Source organism: Cynocephalus volans, chromosome 9, assembly GCF_027409185.1.
Source record: "Cynocephalus volans isolate mCynVol1 chromosome 9, mCynVol1.pri, whole genome shotgun sequence".
Lineage (NCBI taxonomy): Eukaryota > Metazoa > Chordata > Mammalia > Dermoptera > Cynocephalidae > Cynocephalus > Cynocephalus volans.
In genome coordinates, this window is record NC_084468.1 from 81,164,454 (window position 1) to 81,177,488 (window position 13,035).

General features: G+C 34.0%; 1 protein-coding gene across 2 annotated transcripts in view; it reads left to right on the forward strand.

Annotated features, from left to right (window-relative positions):
• The window catches only part of GRID2 (glutamate ionotropic receptor delta type subunit 2), a 1,394,934-nt gene that overhangs the window by 1,277,966 nt on the left and 103,933 nt on the right, over positions 1-13,035 (forward strand). For both annotated transcript variants that reach the window (XM_063108375.1, XM_063108376.1), the window contains one exon: positions 3,856-4,022. In XM_063108375.1, coding sequence (XP_062964445.1) covers positions 3,856-4,022 — 167 coding nt within the window. The remainder of the gene's footprint in view (positions 1-3,855; positions 4,023-13,035) is intronic.

The window sequence follows — 13,035 nt, forward strand, 5'->3', positions numbered from 1 at the left end:
GATAATATTGGAAGAAGAGATCACCTTGGATTCTTTCACCTTCTTCACAGTGGGGCTAAGAATATGTTGACGTAATTCACTTCCAGATTCACTTTTGCCCTCTATTCAATGTAGTATGAAGCACTCTACTGGCATAGAATCCATTTGTAAAAAAAATCAATAGCATGCAATTCAGCTGCCTATCCAAACATAACGTCAAGAACAATGGCTAACTGAAAAATTTTAAGAAACATCCATCGCCTAGTCAGATGGGTTGAAAATTTCCTAGGCCAACTCTTCAATTATTATTCTGTTGAAAAGTGATTTTGAATTTTGTTGATGAGTATTTTCTAGATAGTTTAATCTGATGGTTAAAAATCATTCAGAGGATGGTGATTATATGTTTTCATTGATGAAAAAGGCCAGTGACATTTTTAAAAGCTGAAATAGTTTGGGTTACTATACACTATTTCATTGCCATTGCTACAGGCTATAATCATACTGTTTTAATAATTCTCTTTTTAAATTCATAATGCTTGTAACATTAGAATTGCTAGAAACAACATATATAATGGAAAGGAATAGAGCTGTAGAGTTCACAAAGCAGTAACAACAATGATAGAACACTTTCCTAACAGCAAAGCAACATGTCCCTGACTGGCAATGTCCCTTGAGGATTGTAAAGAAGCTGCAAGGGGATCCAGGAGGCCACAGTGGCTATTAAAAATAAAAGAGAATAGCAAAAATCGAAGTAGGTTGTTAGAGGAAGGTTTAAGGTCACAGCTATCTCTTTTACTGTAGTTTTACACCTAGGAAGCCAAAAGCAGATCTGAAAGTTGGTGACTAGAGCAAAGGATCAGAAAAAGGAAGGAAAAACTACGCAAGAACTGTGGGTATGAGTAATCAATGTAGAGGAAATCTAACCGAGCACTTTCCCCTCTCACACCATCAACGCTCCAAGAATCCCTCAGGTTTTAGTAATTATATCAAGCCTCATGTATATAAGATTGTTATTATTTGAAGGTAGTTCAAAAAGTTCATGGAAAAATTCATATTATCTTTCAATTCTATTATGCCACAAACTTTTTGAGGTACCCTCGTATTACTTATTTCTTATCACCTGCAACGTTAGTATTCAACAAGTAGTGTACACAAGCTGTTAAGATTGCTAAAATGCATACTCCTGGGCCTCGAACACCAAACTTCCAATGCAGCAACTTTGTGGCTGGATCTAGAATCTACATTTCTAACCCAGGAATCCCCTGGTAATTCTGATGGTGGTGGTCTTCGCAATGACATTTTGAGAAGCACTGACCTGTAGTACCTACCCTAGTGCCTCGTGTACAGCAGACACTCAAGGACTGCTATTTGCATTAAATGATTTCTCCAGGGAAAGAACTTTTATCTTTGTTTCAATACCTCGTGGTCTGGTTGCGGTTCTCCTCCAACAAGAGATGGTCAGTATCCACTGAGCACAATAAACTAGTCTGAAGATTTTAGGCCATTCATTACTTCATGCAAAACTTTTTCTTGCATATCTAATGTTGGCCTGGTCTAAGCGAATACATTAAATATAAATTTTAATATATTAAAATGCAATAGTTTCTTCCTTTGCTCTTATGTTTATATATCCCATTACTTTTCCAGCATCAGAAAAATACAACTTCACGTTCTTCTAGTTTTGCTTTTTTTTTTTTTAACTTGAGTTCTTTTTCATTATATTAAATTTATGACACTACAGGAAATTATTTTATGTAATATGACAATGCTGTACTACTGACATTTTTGAAATAATCACCTGTCTGGCTCATTTTTTGAATATTTCATGCGACCCATTTTAATTATGGCCTTTGTAATACAGCCTATATATGATATTGATATACTTTTATAAAAAGTAAGCTGTTTTTTCTGTCCCACTAATTTTTTATTCTCAAACATATTCTGTGCTCTTTTATTTTTAAGCTTTCTAACATGTCTTATTACTTGGAATTCCAAGTGTCTGATCATTATTTTTTATTTTCAAAATCACTTTGCTATTCTTATACTTTTTTTCTAATTAAATTTGCAATGATATCATTTAGGCATTTTATTTAGAATCGCATTAAGTATCAAGAAATCTGAGGACAAATGACATTTATTTTACAATTGTACATCGACCCTTTTAGGAATATGTTTTATCTTATCCAGAAATGAGTTCAAGTCTTCTGCAGTGTTAAAGCATTCTTCATATCATCCCTACTCATTTATTGTTAAATTTATTCTCCCTCAGTAGTCAATCGCTAAGATCCTAGGTCACAAATTTACTAAAAAACCAACAACAATATTCTAAACATTTTAATAAAGTTTATTTAGAAAAATATTAAATATAAAAATAGAACTTAATAAATTCATAAAATAAATAGAACTAATAATTAAACCCAAAGATTAGTTTGTTAATATTAAAATAATATATTCTTTATTTAGTGTAAATGGATAGTTTTACTCAAGCAGTTTATTATCTTTTATTGATTTATCAATAGAAAAACAGATTATTAGTATATATCTATTTATAACCAATCTATCTGTTGAAATATCAGTTTTTTCTAGTACTTTTTAGTTGATTCTTGTGGGTTTCTTAAATATGTCATCAAATTTTGATAATTTTGTTAAGTTTGGGGTTAATAGTAGGCATCATTTTCTTTACTTTCAGCTTCTAATAGATTTACTGCTTGTTTGAAGTATTCTATATCTCGTTAAAGAAGAATTTTTTTTCCTGGTTTACCAATAGACAATAGATAATTTTTCAGTTTTGTAAAATGTCATCCTGATATTTGTTGAAAGAGCATTTAAAATTTTTATAAGTCCTCATTTGTAACTTTCCTAATACTGAACCAGGAACCTTCCTAGTACTGAACTAGTGTTGCTTTTTCTTCTTTAATAATGCTACATTATTCTTTTAATATAAACAAACTAATCTTTGGGTTTAATTATTAGTTCTATTTATTTTATGAATTTATTAAGTTCTATTTTTGTATTTAATATTTTTCTAAATAAACTTTATTAAGATGCTTAGAATATTGTTGTTGGGTTTTTTAGTAAATTTGTGACTTAGGATGTTAGCGATTGACTACTGAGGGGAAAAAAAATAAGCACTAAAAGGTATTGTAAATGATCCGGAATAAAGTTATTTTCCCTAAATGGTGATAGAGAAGGTTGTAGAATTTTTTTTTTCCTCGTTGCAATGCCCATCAGGGATTTTTCTTCTAAGTACAAATGCAAGATATCTGTAGACCACACTTGACAACAGACTAATTTAGAAGGACATAGGACAGTAAATACAGCTTGTCAGCGGGGCAGTGTTGGTCATTTTTCTTCAACATGAGTTGTACTTGCAGCATTATCTAGAATACAGGTCACGTGCAAGGAGATGACCCATACTGGGTGAGTATGGAAGCCTTTCTGGTTATTAGAAGCCTAATAACCCAAAGGAGTCAATATTTCTTGCAACAACCCCAAAGGCATAGCTTTCATTGTCCCCAAATGGGACAGGCTCAATTACAAGAATCACTGAATTCCTGGGAAGCTCAAAGATATGACTTCCGTTCATTCATTTATTGCTCTTCCAGTTATAACATTTACCGCTCAGGGATCATTTTACTATAAGCAATGTTGACTAGAAGCATAACATTCTACCTTTATCACAATTTCCAGGAGAACAGAGCTGTTAATTAACCAAAATGCAAATACTTATTCAGAATAGTTTAATTAGATATATATGTTCTGCTGTTTTTTGCACAATTAAATATATATCAAGGTACTGTTTCTTATCCTGTCTGTGTAACTTAAAATTCCAACCTTAAATCCCATTTTATTCTTTTGTTCTCTGTATTTTCACAGGTAAAATATGGAAATTATGCTTTTGTTTGGGATGCAGCTGTATTGGAATATGTGGCTATCAATGACCCAGATTGTTCCTTTTACACCATTGGGAATACTGTTGCTGATCGGGGATATGGAATCGCATTGCAACATGGCAGTCCTTACCGGGATGTTTTCTCACAAAGGTAAGATTCGTGTATGGTCCAAATGAGGAGAGAGGAAATTTAAACAAAGGAAATCCGCTTGGTTATCCAACCTAGTTTATTATGTTTTGTTTTCATTGTTAAAAAAATAAATAAATAAATAAACAACAAAAAAGATGGCAATAAGTGATTTTCAATAAGATATCTATTTCTTAAAACATATACTGAAGTATTATTTTTCCCATTCATAAGGGGAAAAAATTACTACATATAACTGGTTTTACTCTCAAAAAATTGATATGCAAAAGGATGGTAGGGGTATTAGTAATTTCTATTACAAATTCATTGAGCAGTCTTGTCTCTGATTTTTAAGGAATTAAATGGCATAGAGTTAGGAAAACTAATTCATTTCTAAAAACATTAAAGCACAAAATAAACTTTAGGACCAACTTAAAGTTCTGATGTGCTGAAGCACATAATGATGGGGATGTTTCCATCTGCATTTTGCACAGGAAAGGGGTAAGAATTTCAGAGTCCCCCACTTGGTGTCAAAGTACACATGAGACTTTATCATGAAAATCGAAGAAGCAGCTTATTAAAAAATTATACCAATCCCCAAATAAAAGTTTTCTATTATAAGGGAGTTGTTTAAGAAAGAAGGTTTTAAAATGTGTATTTTAGATTAAAAACGTGTCTGAAAGATTTGGGCCTGAAATGAATTCATAAAGATCACTGCATTTTATTCTATCTACTACCAAACAACCTTGGACCTAAGAGAGATGAATATCTTCCAGGCACTGACAGTAGATTTTGCTTATTTTCTAGATATTCTACTATTTTTTTAAAAGCTAATGCCAAACCAAGCGGGCAATTCCAGATAGTACTAATGCCCCAAATTTCACACTAGTTAAGCTGCATTTCTCCAATTTTAAAATAACAAAAAGCCAGGCATTTCATGTTTAAAAAAAAAAAAAAACAACTAAGAATCAGTGGTCCACAATTTATGTCATAACTCTGCCGTTAGCTAACCATAAAAACTTAGACCTCTCTTATCTTTAAAACAAGGAAGGTAGATTAGGTTAATTCTAAGGCTCTGCATTAGTTGGTTTTTCTGTGTAACACACAACTCCAAACTATCATTAAGTTAAAATAATGTACTTCTTATTTAAGAAACATGACAGCTGAGACTTAGCCATGTCCTGCTGCAAGCTGTGGGTCATCTGCAGATTTGCTCTATGCAGCCTTTCATTCTAGCACCCAGGCTGAAGAAGCAGCCCTATTTCTGACATGCTGTTCTCATTGCAAAGAGCAGCTGCAAGAGAGGCTGGCAGAATCCTGAAGTGCCTCCTGAGCTTCTTGCTTGCAGGTAGCCCCATCTGTCCACAGACCACTAACCAAAACAAGTCTCATGACCAAATCCAAAATCAATGGATTGGTATGTGTGTTCCACATAAAAGGAAGGAGGAAGTAGATAATTATGAACAATAATACAGTCTACAAGCAGTGCCTTCTGGCTGTAAAACAAATTGTACTATAAGACAAAAGCAAACTATGCATACACTGGGAGGCAAAATATTAATTTATAAATAATAATCAATCAACACACATTTATTGATGAGCAGATTCTAAGGGGAACAAACTGGAGAATTGATCATGCCATAGAGAATCAGCCTATGAAACACTTGCACTCTAGCTAGGAGATACAACCCATTCAAATAAAACAATGAACAATATAGATATTTCAATAAATGTGTGCTGATGTACATAAAATGTCAGTATTGTTTATTTATATTACATTAGATTGTGTAGTTGAGATATTGAAAGAACTGCACAGCATGTACGAGTAGAATAGAGTTAAGCAAATGAAACATGAATGAAAGCTCTCCAGAGAAGGTGAGCCTTGAACTTGACCTTGAAGGGTTAGCAGAGAATAGTTAGGCTGAAAGGAAAAAAATAGATAATTCTTGGAGAAATAGTGAAAACCATAGGATAGAAGTAGAAGAGAGTATAATGTATTGGGCAACAATAAAGACAATAAGTTAATTTGAAGCTTAGAAATTATATTGTAGGCCACAAGCAGCTGTAAAAGCCTGAAGCCCAGGATTAACACGGTGAAGGTGGCATTTATGGGAAAGTTAATCTAGTTTTGATATGAAGGATGAATCGAATTGGCAAAGACTGGAGCAAACTTGGAGGTGTGCAATAATGAAGGCCAGGACCAGAATTGGGCAAAGGAAATGAGAAGGAAGGAACAAGCTGAAGAGACCCTTGTAAGGGAAGATGCACAGCACTGTTTGTAATTTGGACATGGGGATGGAAAAGCATGGTAGAATGAAAGAAGATGCAGGGCTTCATGGTGAAAGACCAGCAGAAAAGCTTAATGAATTCTTAGCATTACCCAGGTAGTTGAGAAAAAGATTGATTATTTCTTAGTTATGGCTTTTTCATAACTAAAGATGTTCTTTGTTTCCAGACCTGATTTCTGGGTCATTTATACCAAAAAAAAAAAAAAAAAAAAAAAAATACACAAATGTAATAGCAATTCAGGAAATGTTTAATAAATCACCCTGAGTTCCATTTCTTATTATCCCTGTTGTGCTTTAATACCTATCAGAAATTTTAATTCTGAGGAAATATACTTTAGTGAACTGCTGAAAATTAATATTGAGTATTGAGCATTATTTTAACTTTGTTTGATATGCATTATAGATGTTGGCAATTTAAATTTGTCCCTTACTGTGGAGTTCCTTAATAATGACACCTTGAATCCTGGTTTCCTCGACATTTGGAAAAAGGGAAATCCAAGAAAGAAACATGATCTGGCAGTTGTCAATGTGCCAACTCATCTCTTTATACACATTTGCCGCATTAATTTATTACCCAAATCTCTACCTGAATTTGAAGAATATTTGCATTCATTCCCTTTTGCTACAGGCATTAAGGAAAAAAAGATCTTCTCTTTTTCATTAACTGATTTTTAAAATTTTAAAAATCATCAAGTTTAACCATTATAATACACTTTGGAAATTATTATATCCAGTTTTGATACATCAACTTATCCTAGGCCTTTGATTAAACTGCATCATTGATTGTTATTGTGATTATTTTTAATGAAAATGACAGTATTCTGGTTGATTTTAAATGTCAATATTAGTTATTTTTAGGTGACTCTATACCCATAGACATAACATATATACCTTGTAACCCAACTTATAAGATAACAAAGTACTTTAGTATGTGATAAATATTAATATCTAAAATAAATAATATGTAGTGATACAATAACTATATTTTATCCTCTGTCTGCCAGGTATCTTATATGTTCATATATTTCATTGACACTTCACAACAATTATATAAGATGTTGCACATTTTTGCATGACAGACATGCGTATTAGTGCATGACTATTATGCTGCAAGTGCATACACTGAGCAAGCATAAGGTTCAGCTCAAGAGACATGGGCTATAATGATACTCTCATTTGTACGATTGTATGTAAGTGGACACACACAGGAATGACTTTTAAGAACCAGAAAGTGCTACAATATATATAACCACAGAATTGGCTGGAAGAGTTTTGTTTCTTTGGTCAGCACAAAAACTAGATAACTTGGCAGGGGAAGTCAAAGTCTTTATATACCTCATGAGATGGGTCAGAGAATTAGTATGGTGAGTAATTTTTGCAATGAATTCTCTACCTAATTCTATTTGTTCATCAAATGTTTTATGTAGCCCTTGTCTTGTGAAAGTTATTAGTTTTTTAAAAAAGATAGTAAAACGTTGTTTCATTTAAGAATAGAAGAGAACTAAATTTTCAGACATATTTCATTGTTATTAATAAAATTAACTACAGTGTTATCTCAGAATCTTAACTATTCAGAAGGCTAAAAAGATAACCAAAAAAATATTTATTGAGCCTTTGTGTTCACCTCTGTTCTCAAATCTTAGTGGGTGTCAAAAAAATTAATTCATGAGTTTAATTTTATAGTTTATCAATAAAAGTCACCTTTTGCCTATTGGCTTCTTCTAGTCCCTAAACTTTGGATATTAAACTACCAAGGGGCACAAAAACAATTACATGTTTCCAGTTGCATGGAGAATTATTTTGCTTGGATTCATGATAATGACACAATGCATAAGCAATGTTTTAAGCTAATCAGAGAATCTCAGAATTTTTAGAAATGGAGTTAATAGCAGTTCTCCCCATTTTACCAGGGATGAAAGTAACCCAAAGGGATAATTGACTTGCTCAAAATTACAAAAAAAGGAATAAAATTGAAAATTTTTCACTATTTCTGATTTCATGTCCAGTGTTCTAGTCATATGCATCCTGTCTTCCCTTATATTTCTTCTAAAAGCACATAAGACTAATATCAAATTTATACACTTACATAAGTACAGAAGTCCCCAATTGACAATGGTTTGACTTAACAATTTTTCCACTTTGCAATGGGCTTATTGGGGTATTAAATGCATTTTCATCTTATGATATTTTCAATTTATGATGAGTTTATTGGGACACAATTCTATTGTAAGTCGAGGAGCATCTGTATTTCCTATGTACCAGAATCTGAGATCATAATTATGAGGTAAGTATCATTACTATGCTCATCTTACAAATACTAGGAGTCTTCATAATGTTCATGGAAAGATTCATATTATCTTTTAATTGTATTTTTCCACAAACTTTTTGAAATACCCTCATACAGAAACTGAAATCTAATGAGGTAAAGTAATTTGTCCAAGTTCACAAAGCTATTAAGTATTAGAGCTGAGATTCAAACCCAGGTAGTCTGGATCCTCACTACTCTGTTATATGTCTCTTCATGTAAATGACACACTCTTAACAAGTTGTGTTTCAAATAAACACATACAGATTCTCTCTCTCTCTCCCTCCTTCTCTCCCTCTCTTTGGCACAGAATAGAATTAATCACAATCCTTGACTCATGATATACTTCTATTATTGATCCATAAATAAGTGCACTCCTTTATTTAATTAGTTTTAAACTCCTTGGATATTATACCATAGGAAAGGGTCCGGGGAGGTCGAATAGCCGACCTCAACCCACCCATCCTCTACCAGGTTCTTTACTCTGCCACAGGAAAGAATTCAAGAGCAGAGTCACAGTAGAAAGTGAAAACAGGTTTAATGTAAAGAATAAGAAACACAGACTTCACAGGGAAAGTACAGTCTGGCTCTAGAGAGTGAACAGCAGGTGCAGCAAGTTTAATACAAAAGTGAGAAATACACACTATACAAACAATGTGCAGGTTGGCTCCAGAGTGAACAGCAGCCTGCAAAAGGTAAGTTTAACACAAAAAGTAAGAAATGCACATCTCATAGGCAAAGTGCGGGCTGGCTTCAGAGAGAGCAAGCAGCAGCACCCCCCTCTTTCTGGATTCAACTTTTATGGCTTGGCTATCTATACAGATTTATGCTATATAATGAATATTCAACTAAGGGGGTGGTTCCCAGTTATGTAACAGGTTATGTAGCATAGTCTTGCACCTTCTTCGTTGGTCTCTTTGGAGCATGCTCACTGGTCAAATTCCATCACATGCACCAAATACACTTAGAATGTTCTAGGTGCTCTCTCCTTCTTCCAGTGGGAGATCATTCAAGGGATAAACTCCTTTTTACTGAGCATACTCAGCCACTGAGGTTACACAAATCTGCCTCCTGTGGTCTCAATCTCCGCCTGCTGGTACTGAAAATAGGTACTACAAGCAAAAGCAGCTCAGGACTCAGAGGAGGGGCCTGATTCCTACGGGTGTGATTTGAGACCCAGGGAAGTGACCTGAAACCTGACCCCAGGGAGACTGAGCACCTCCTATCTCAGTCATAGTCTTTTTTTTCTCCTTGCACTGTTGATTATTAGAATATCTAGTGATTTACCCCTTATTTTTAATTGGATTCAGAAAAAGAATATTAAATATTTTTACCTCCCACTATCTTAATACTTCTGACACTTTACCCCCTGGGTCCTGCCTCATGGTGGTAAACTCCTTGAGTTCAGGCTAATGCTTACCTTCATATCTATCATAGAGTAAGAATTCAATAAATATTTGATGCATAAATAAAAGACTTACCTCACTTTTTGTTAAAGATCATACCATTAACTTATAAATATCTTTGCTTTTTGCTTGCTGGATATTTTTTAAAGTCTTCTGTTTATTCTTACCATAATTATTTTTTCTTTCTTGATTTCTCCAGTTTTGCAGACAGTAAGTAAAAAAAAACCATGGAAAAAAAACCCAGCATCTGTCAACCTTTCTTTTCAATTCCCTGCTGTAAAAACTTTTATGATTTCATTCCCACAAGGAAGGCAGAAATCATTCCTTTAACTTAAAAGCATAGGGACCTAAACCTTTTATTCCCCAACCAGAATGAGGTATTTTCAAGCATTTTCTTCCCTTTTTAGGAAAGGAAAAGCAACCTCCATTGATTGCCACTCATTGGCTCCAGGACCAGTCAACAACTGGCTTAAGCTCTGCACTAAGCTGGCTAAAAGGAGCCCTCTCAAAAGTACTTATAACCAGACGTTAGACAATTAACTGCTTTCCCTTTAAAGATACAAAATATAAAATATCCCTCATCTCTGAGAGCAGAAGTGACATTATCAAGACACAAGTAAACATTAAGCTATATGAAATTATGTATTAAACACTATTCAGTATAGAAAATACATACTATATTTTTTTAAAGGAAATGGAAATCAGCAAAAGGTGGAATAGAAAGGATTTTATTAGATTTGAGGAGAATTCAAGGATAAATACAATTTGGATATTGGAACAGGTGCAGGTGAAACACTCACAAAAACTGAAGGAAATCACAGAAATGAAAACAGTCATTGTGTGTTGAAAGGAAGATGAGAAGGAACAACTTGACTGAAGATAATATTGGTGGATGGATATAGATAGAGAAGCTAAAATTGAACGTGATACACTAGACTGTCAATTGCTGCTAGTTATTAAGTGTCTATTATGCTAAACCCTTGATAAATTTCATATAATGCTTGCTGCAACTCTGTGCTTTGCATTTTTATAAATTTGAGGTATCTGAGGCTCAGTTAAGTATCTTGCCAAAGTCACACAGCTAATAACTAGTGGAGCCAGGAATCAAACCCAGGTTGGAGCTCGTGCCCTTACTTTACACCCTACACCAGCTTTGTAGGCTCTGTGGAGAGGAATATCTGTACTGAGAAGCATTTGAGGAGTCTGAGGTATTAGGTTAGATAAAGAAAGAGCTTAATTGCAGAAGGTCATATACAGGGCTGATTTAGTATTCCAGCTTGGAAGCAGTGAGAATATTCTCAAAAATAATGAGAAAAGATTAGAAACAAAGGTTAGTTTGAGGAAGGGAAAGACAGGACTAGGTAAAAATCAGAGGAGTGTGGATAATCCAGGACCCTGATAGGGAAAGGATGAGCAGGTTCAAGTGGCCACCAACAGCCACCTCTCTTCTCCTCCTTCCAGCTGTCTTCTTTCTCTTTCTTGGTCATCCATTACAAGTTTGCATCAGTTCTATTTCATCTCCAGGTAAAACCAACTATGAAGTGACTTCTAGAAAAGCACTGGTTATTTTTTTTACAACCAGTATAATTCACTAGCCGGTAAATATTTATTTCAAAAGACCTTTCAGCCTGCAGATTTTTGTTCCATTGTTGCTCAAATTGCATTCATGTATCCCTATTATTATTTTTTCTCTTGTTGCCCATCAGGCATTAATTTTTAAAATTTTCCCTTTGAAAGTAGACGGAATTTTTAAATCAATAAAAAGTGTCTTGAGGCTGTCTCTAGTAAGTAAAATGGTTTTTTTTTAATTTTAAAAAATGTGACAACTATAATGGAATAAAATGATTTTCAGGAGAGGTTTATAATTACTCTGGAGAGTGTGTGTGTATGAGTGTTCATGTGTGTGTGTACAATCCCATGGAGTAGATTTTGAAGTGCTACAAAATTATATTCTTCTGGTACTTACATTGCACAGCTTTTGGGGGAACATGTTATCCAAGGTACAAGAGTACTCTTTATAAACAATCATCTTCATTACACTTTTCTGAGAAATGTACTAAGGTACAAGGAAGATAAATGACTAGCACAAGGTGCAAAGCAGTATTTCTGCTGGTTAATGAGCCCACTACACTGGATCAAGCTGCTTTGCAAAAAGCAAGTCTAATCAGCCATTTTCTTGTAAGATTTGTATTTTTTTGAGATCTCAGTAAGAATTGCTTTGTTCAAAAAACAGCTGTTTTACAAAAAGCATAGTTATTACAGTGATATAAATTAGATGTGACCAAAGGCTGAGTTTTTAACAAAATATTTTTGAAATTAAGACTGCAAATGTGTGTTGCACTTGAAAATACACACACACGCACACGTGCACTCGCCACACACATACACACACTCATACTCCAATGTGACTAGAAGCCTCTGCTGAAAATAAGACATAGCCTCAAGACACTTTACTCTTTTAAAAAATTCTGTCTACTTTTAAAGGAAAAATTTGATGTCATTGAGGATAATCAGAGAATGTGCTACTGTTTCATAGACTCTTAAATTATTGTAGGCATAGTAACTGTGGGAATAAACACATGGACTCCTATGATAATTATGTTGATAAAGAAAACAACCATAGCATATGAGACATAAGTGAGACTCTGGCATGCAATTAGAGGAACTCCCTAATTTTACAAGGGTCAAACCAATAAGGGAAGTTGGGCAACCTACTCAGAGTCTAACCCTTGATCAAAATATACCCTGGAGGCCATTCGTCTAGGATCCCATTCAGTGTCCCATCCCCTACCCTGTTTTGCTAGTTCCTGTTGTTTGAAAAGAAAATCAGCTTTTTATCCCTAAGACTTACTAATAAAATAAATATTTTCAGAAGCACAGTTACGTCAATAGATCACATAACGGAACAGGAGTATTCATTATTAAATATGTTCAACAGAGTCATAAACATAAGTAGAACATCTGTTTAAAAATTGCCATGACTTTATAGACATAGAAAAAGTAACACAAAGATGAATAGAGTGTTATGGAATGTGTTA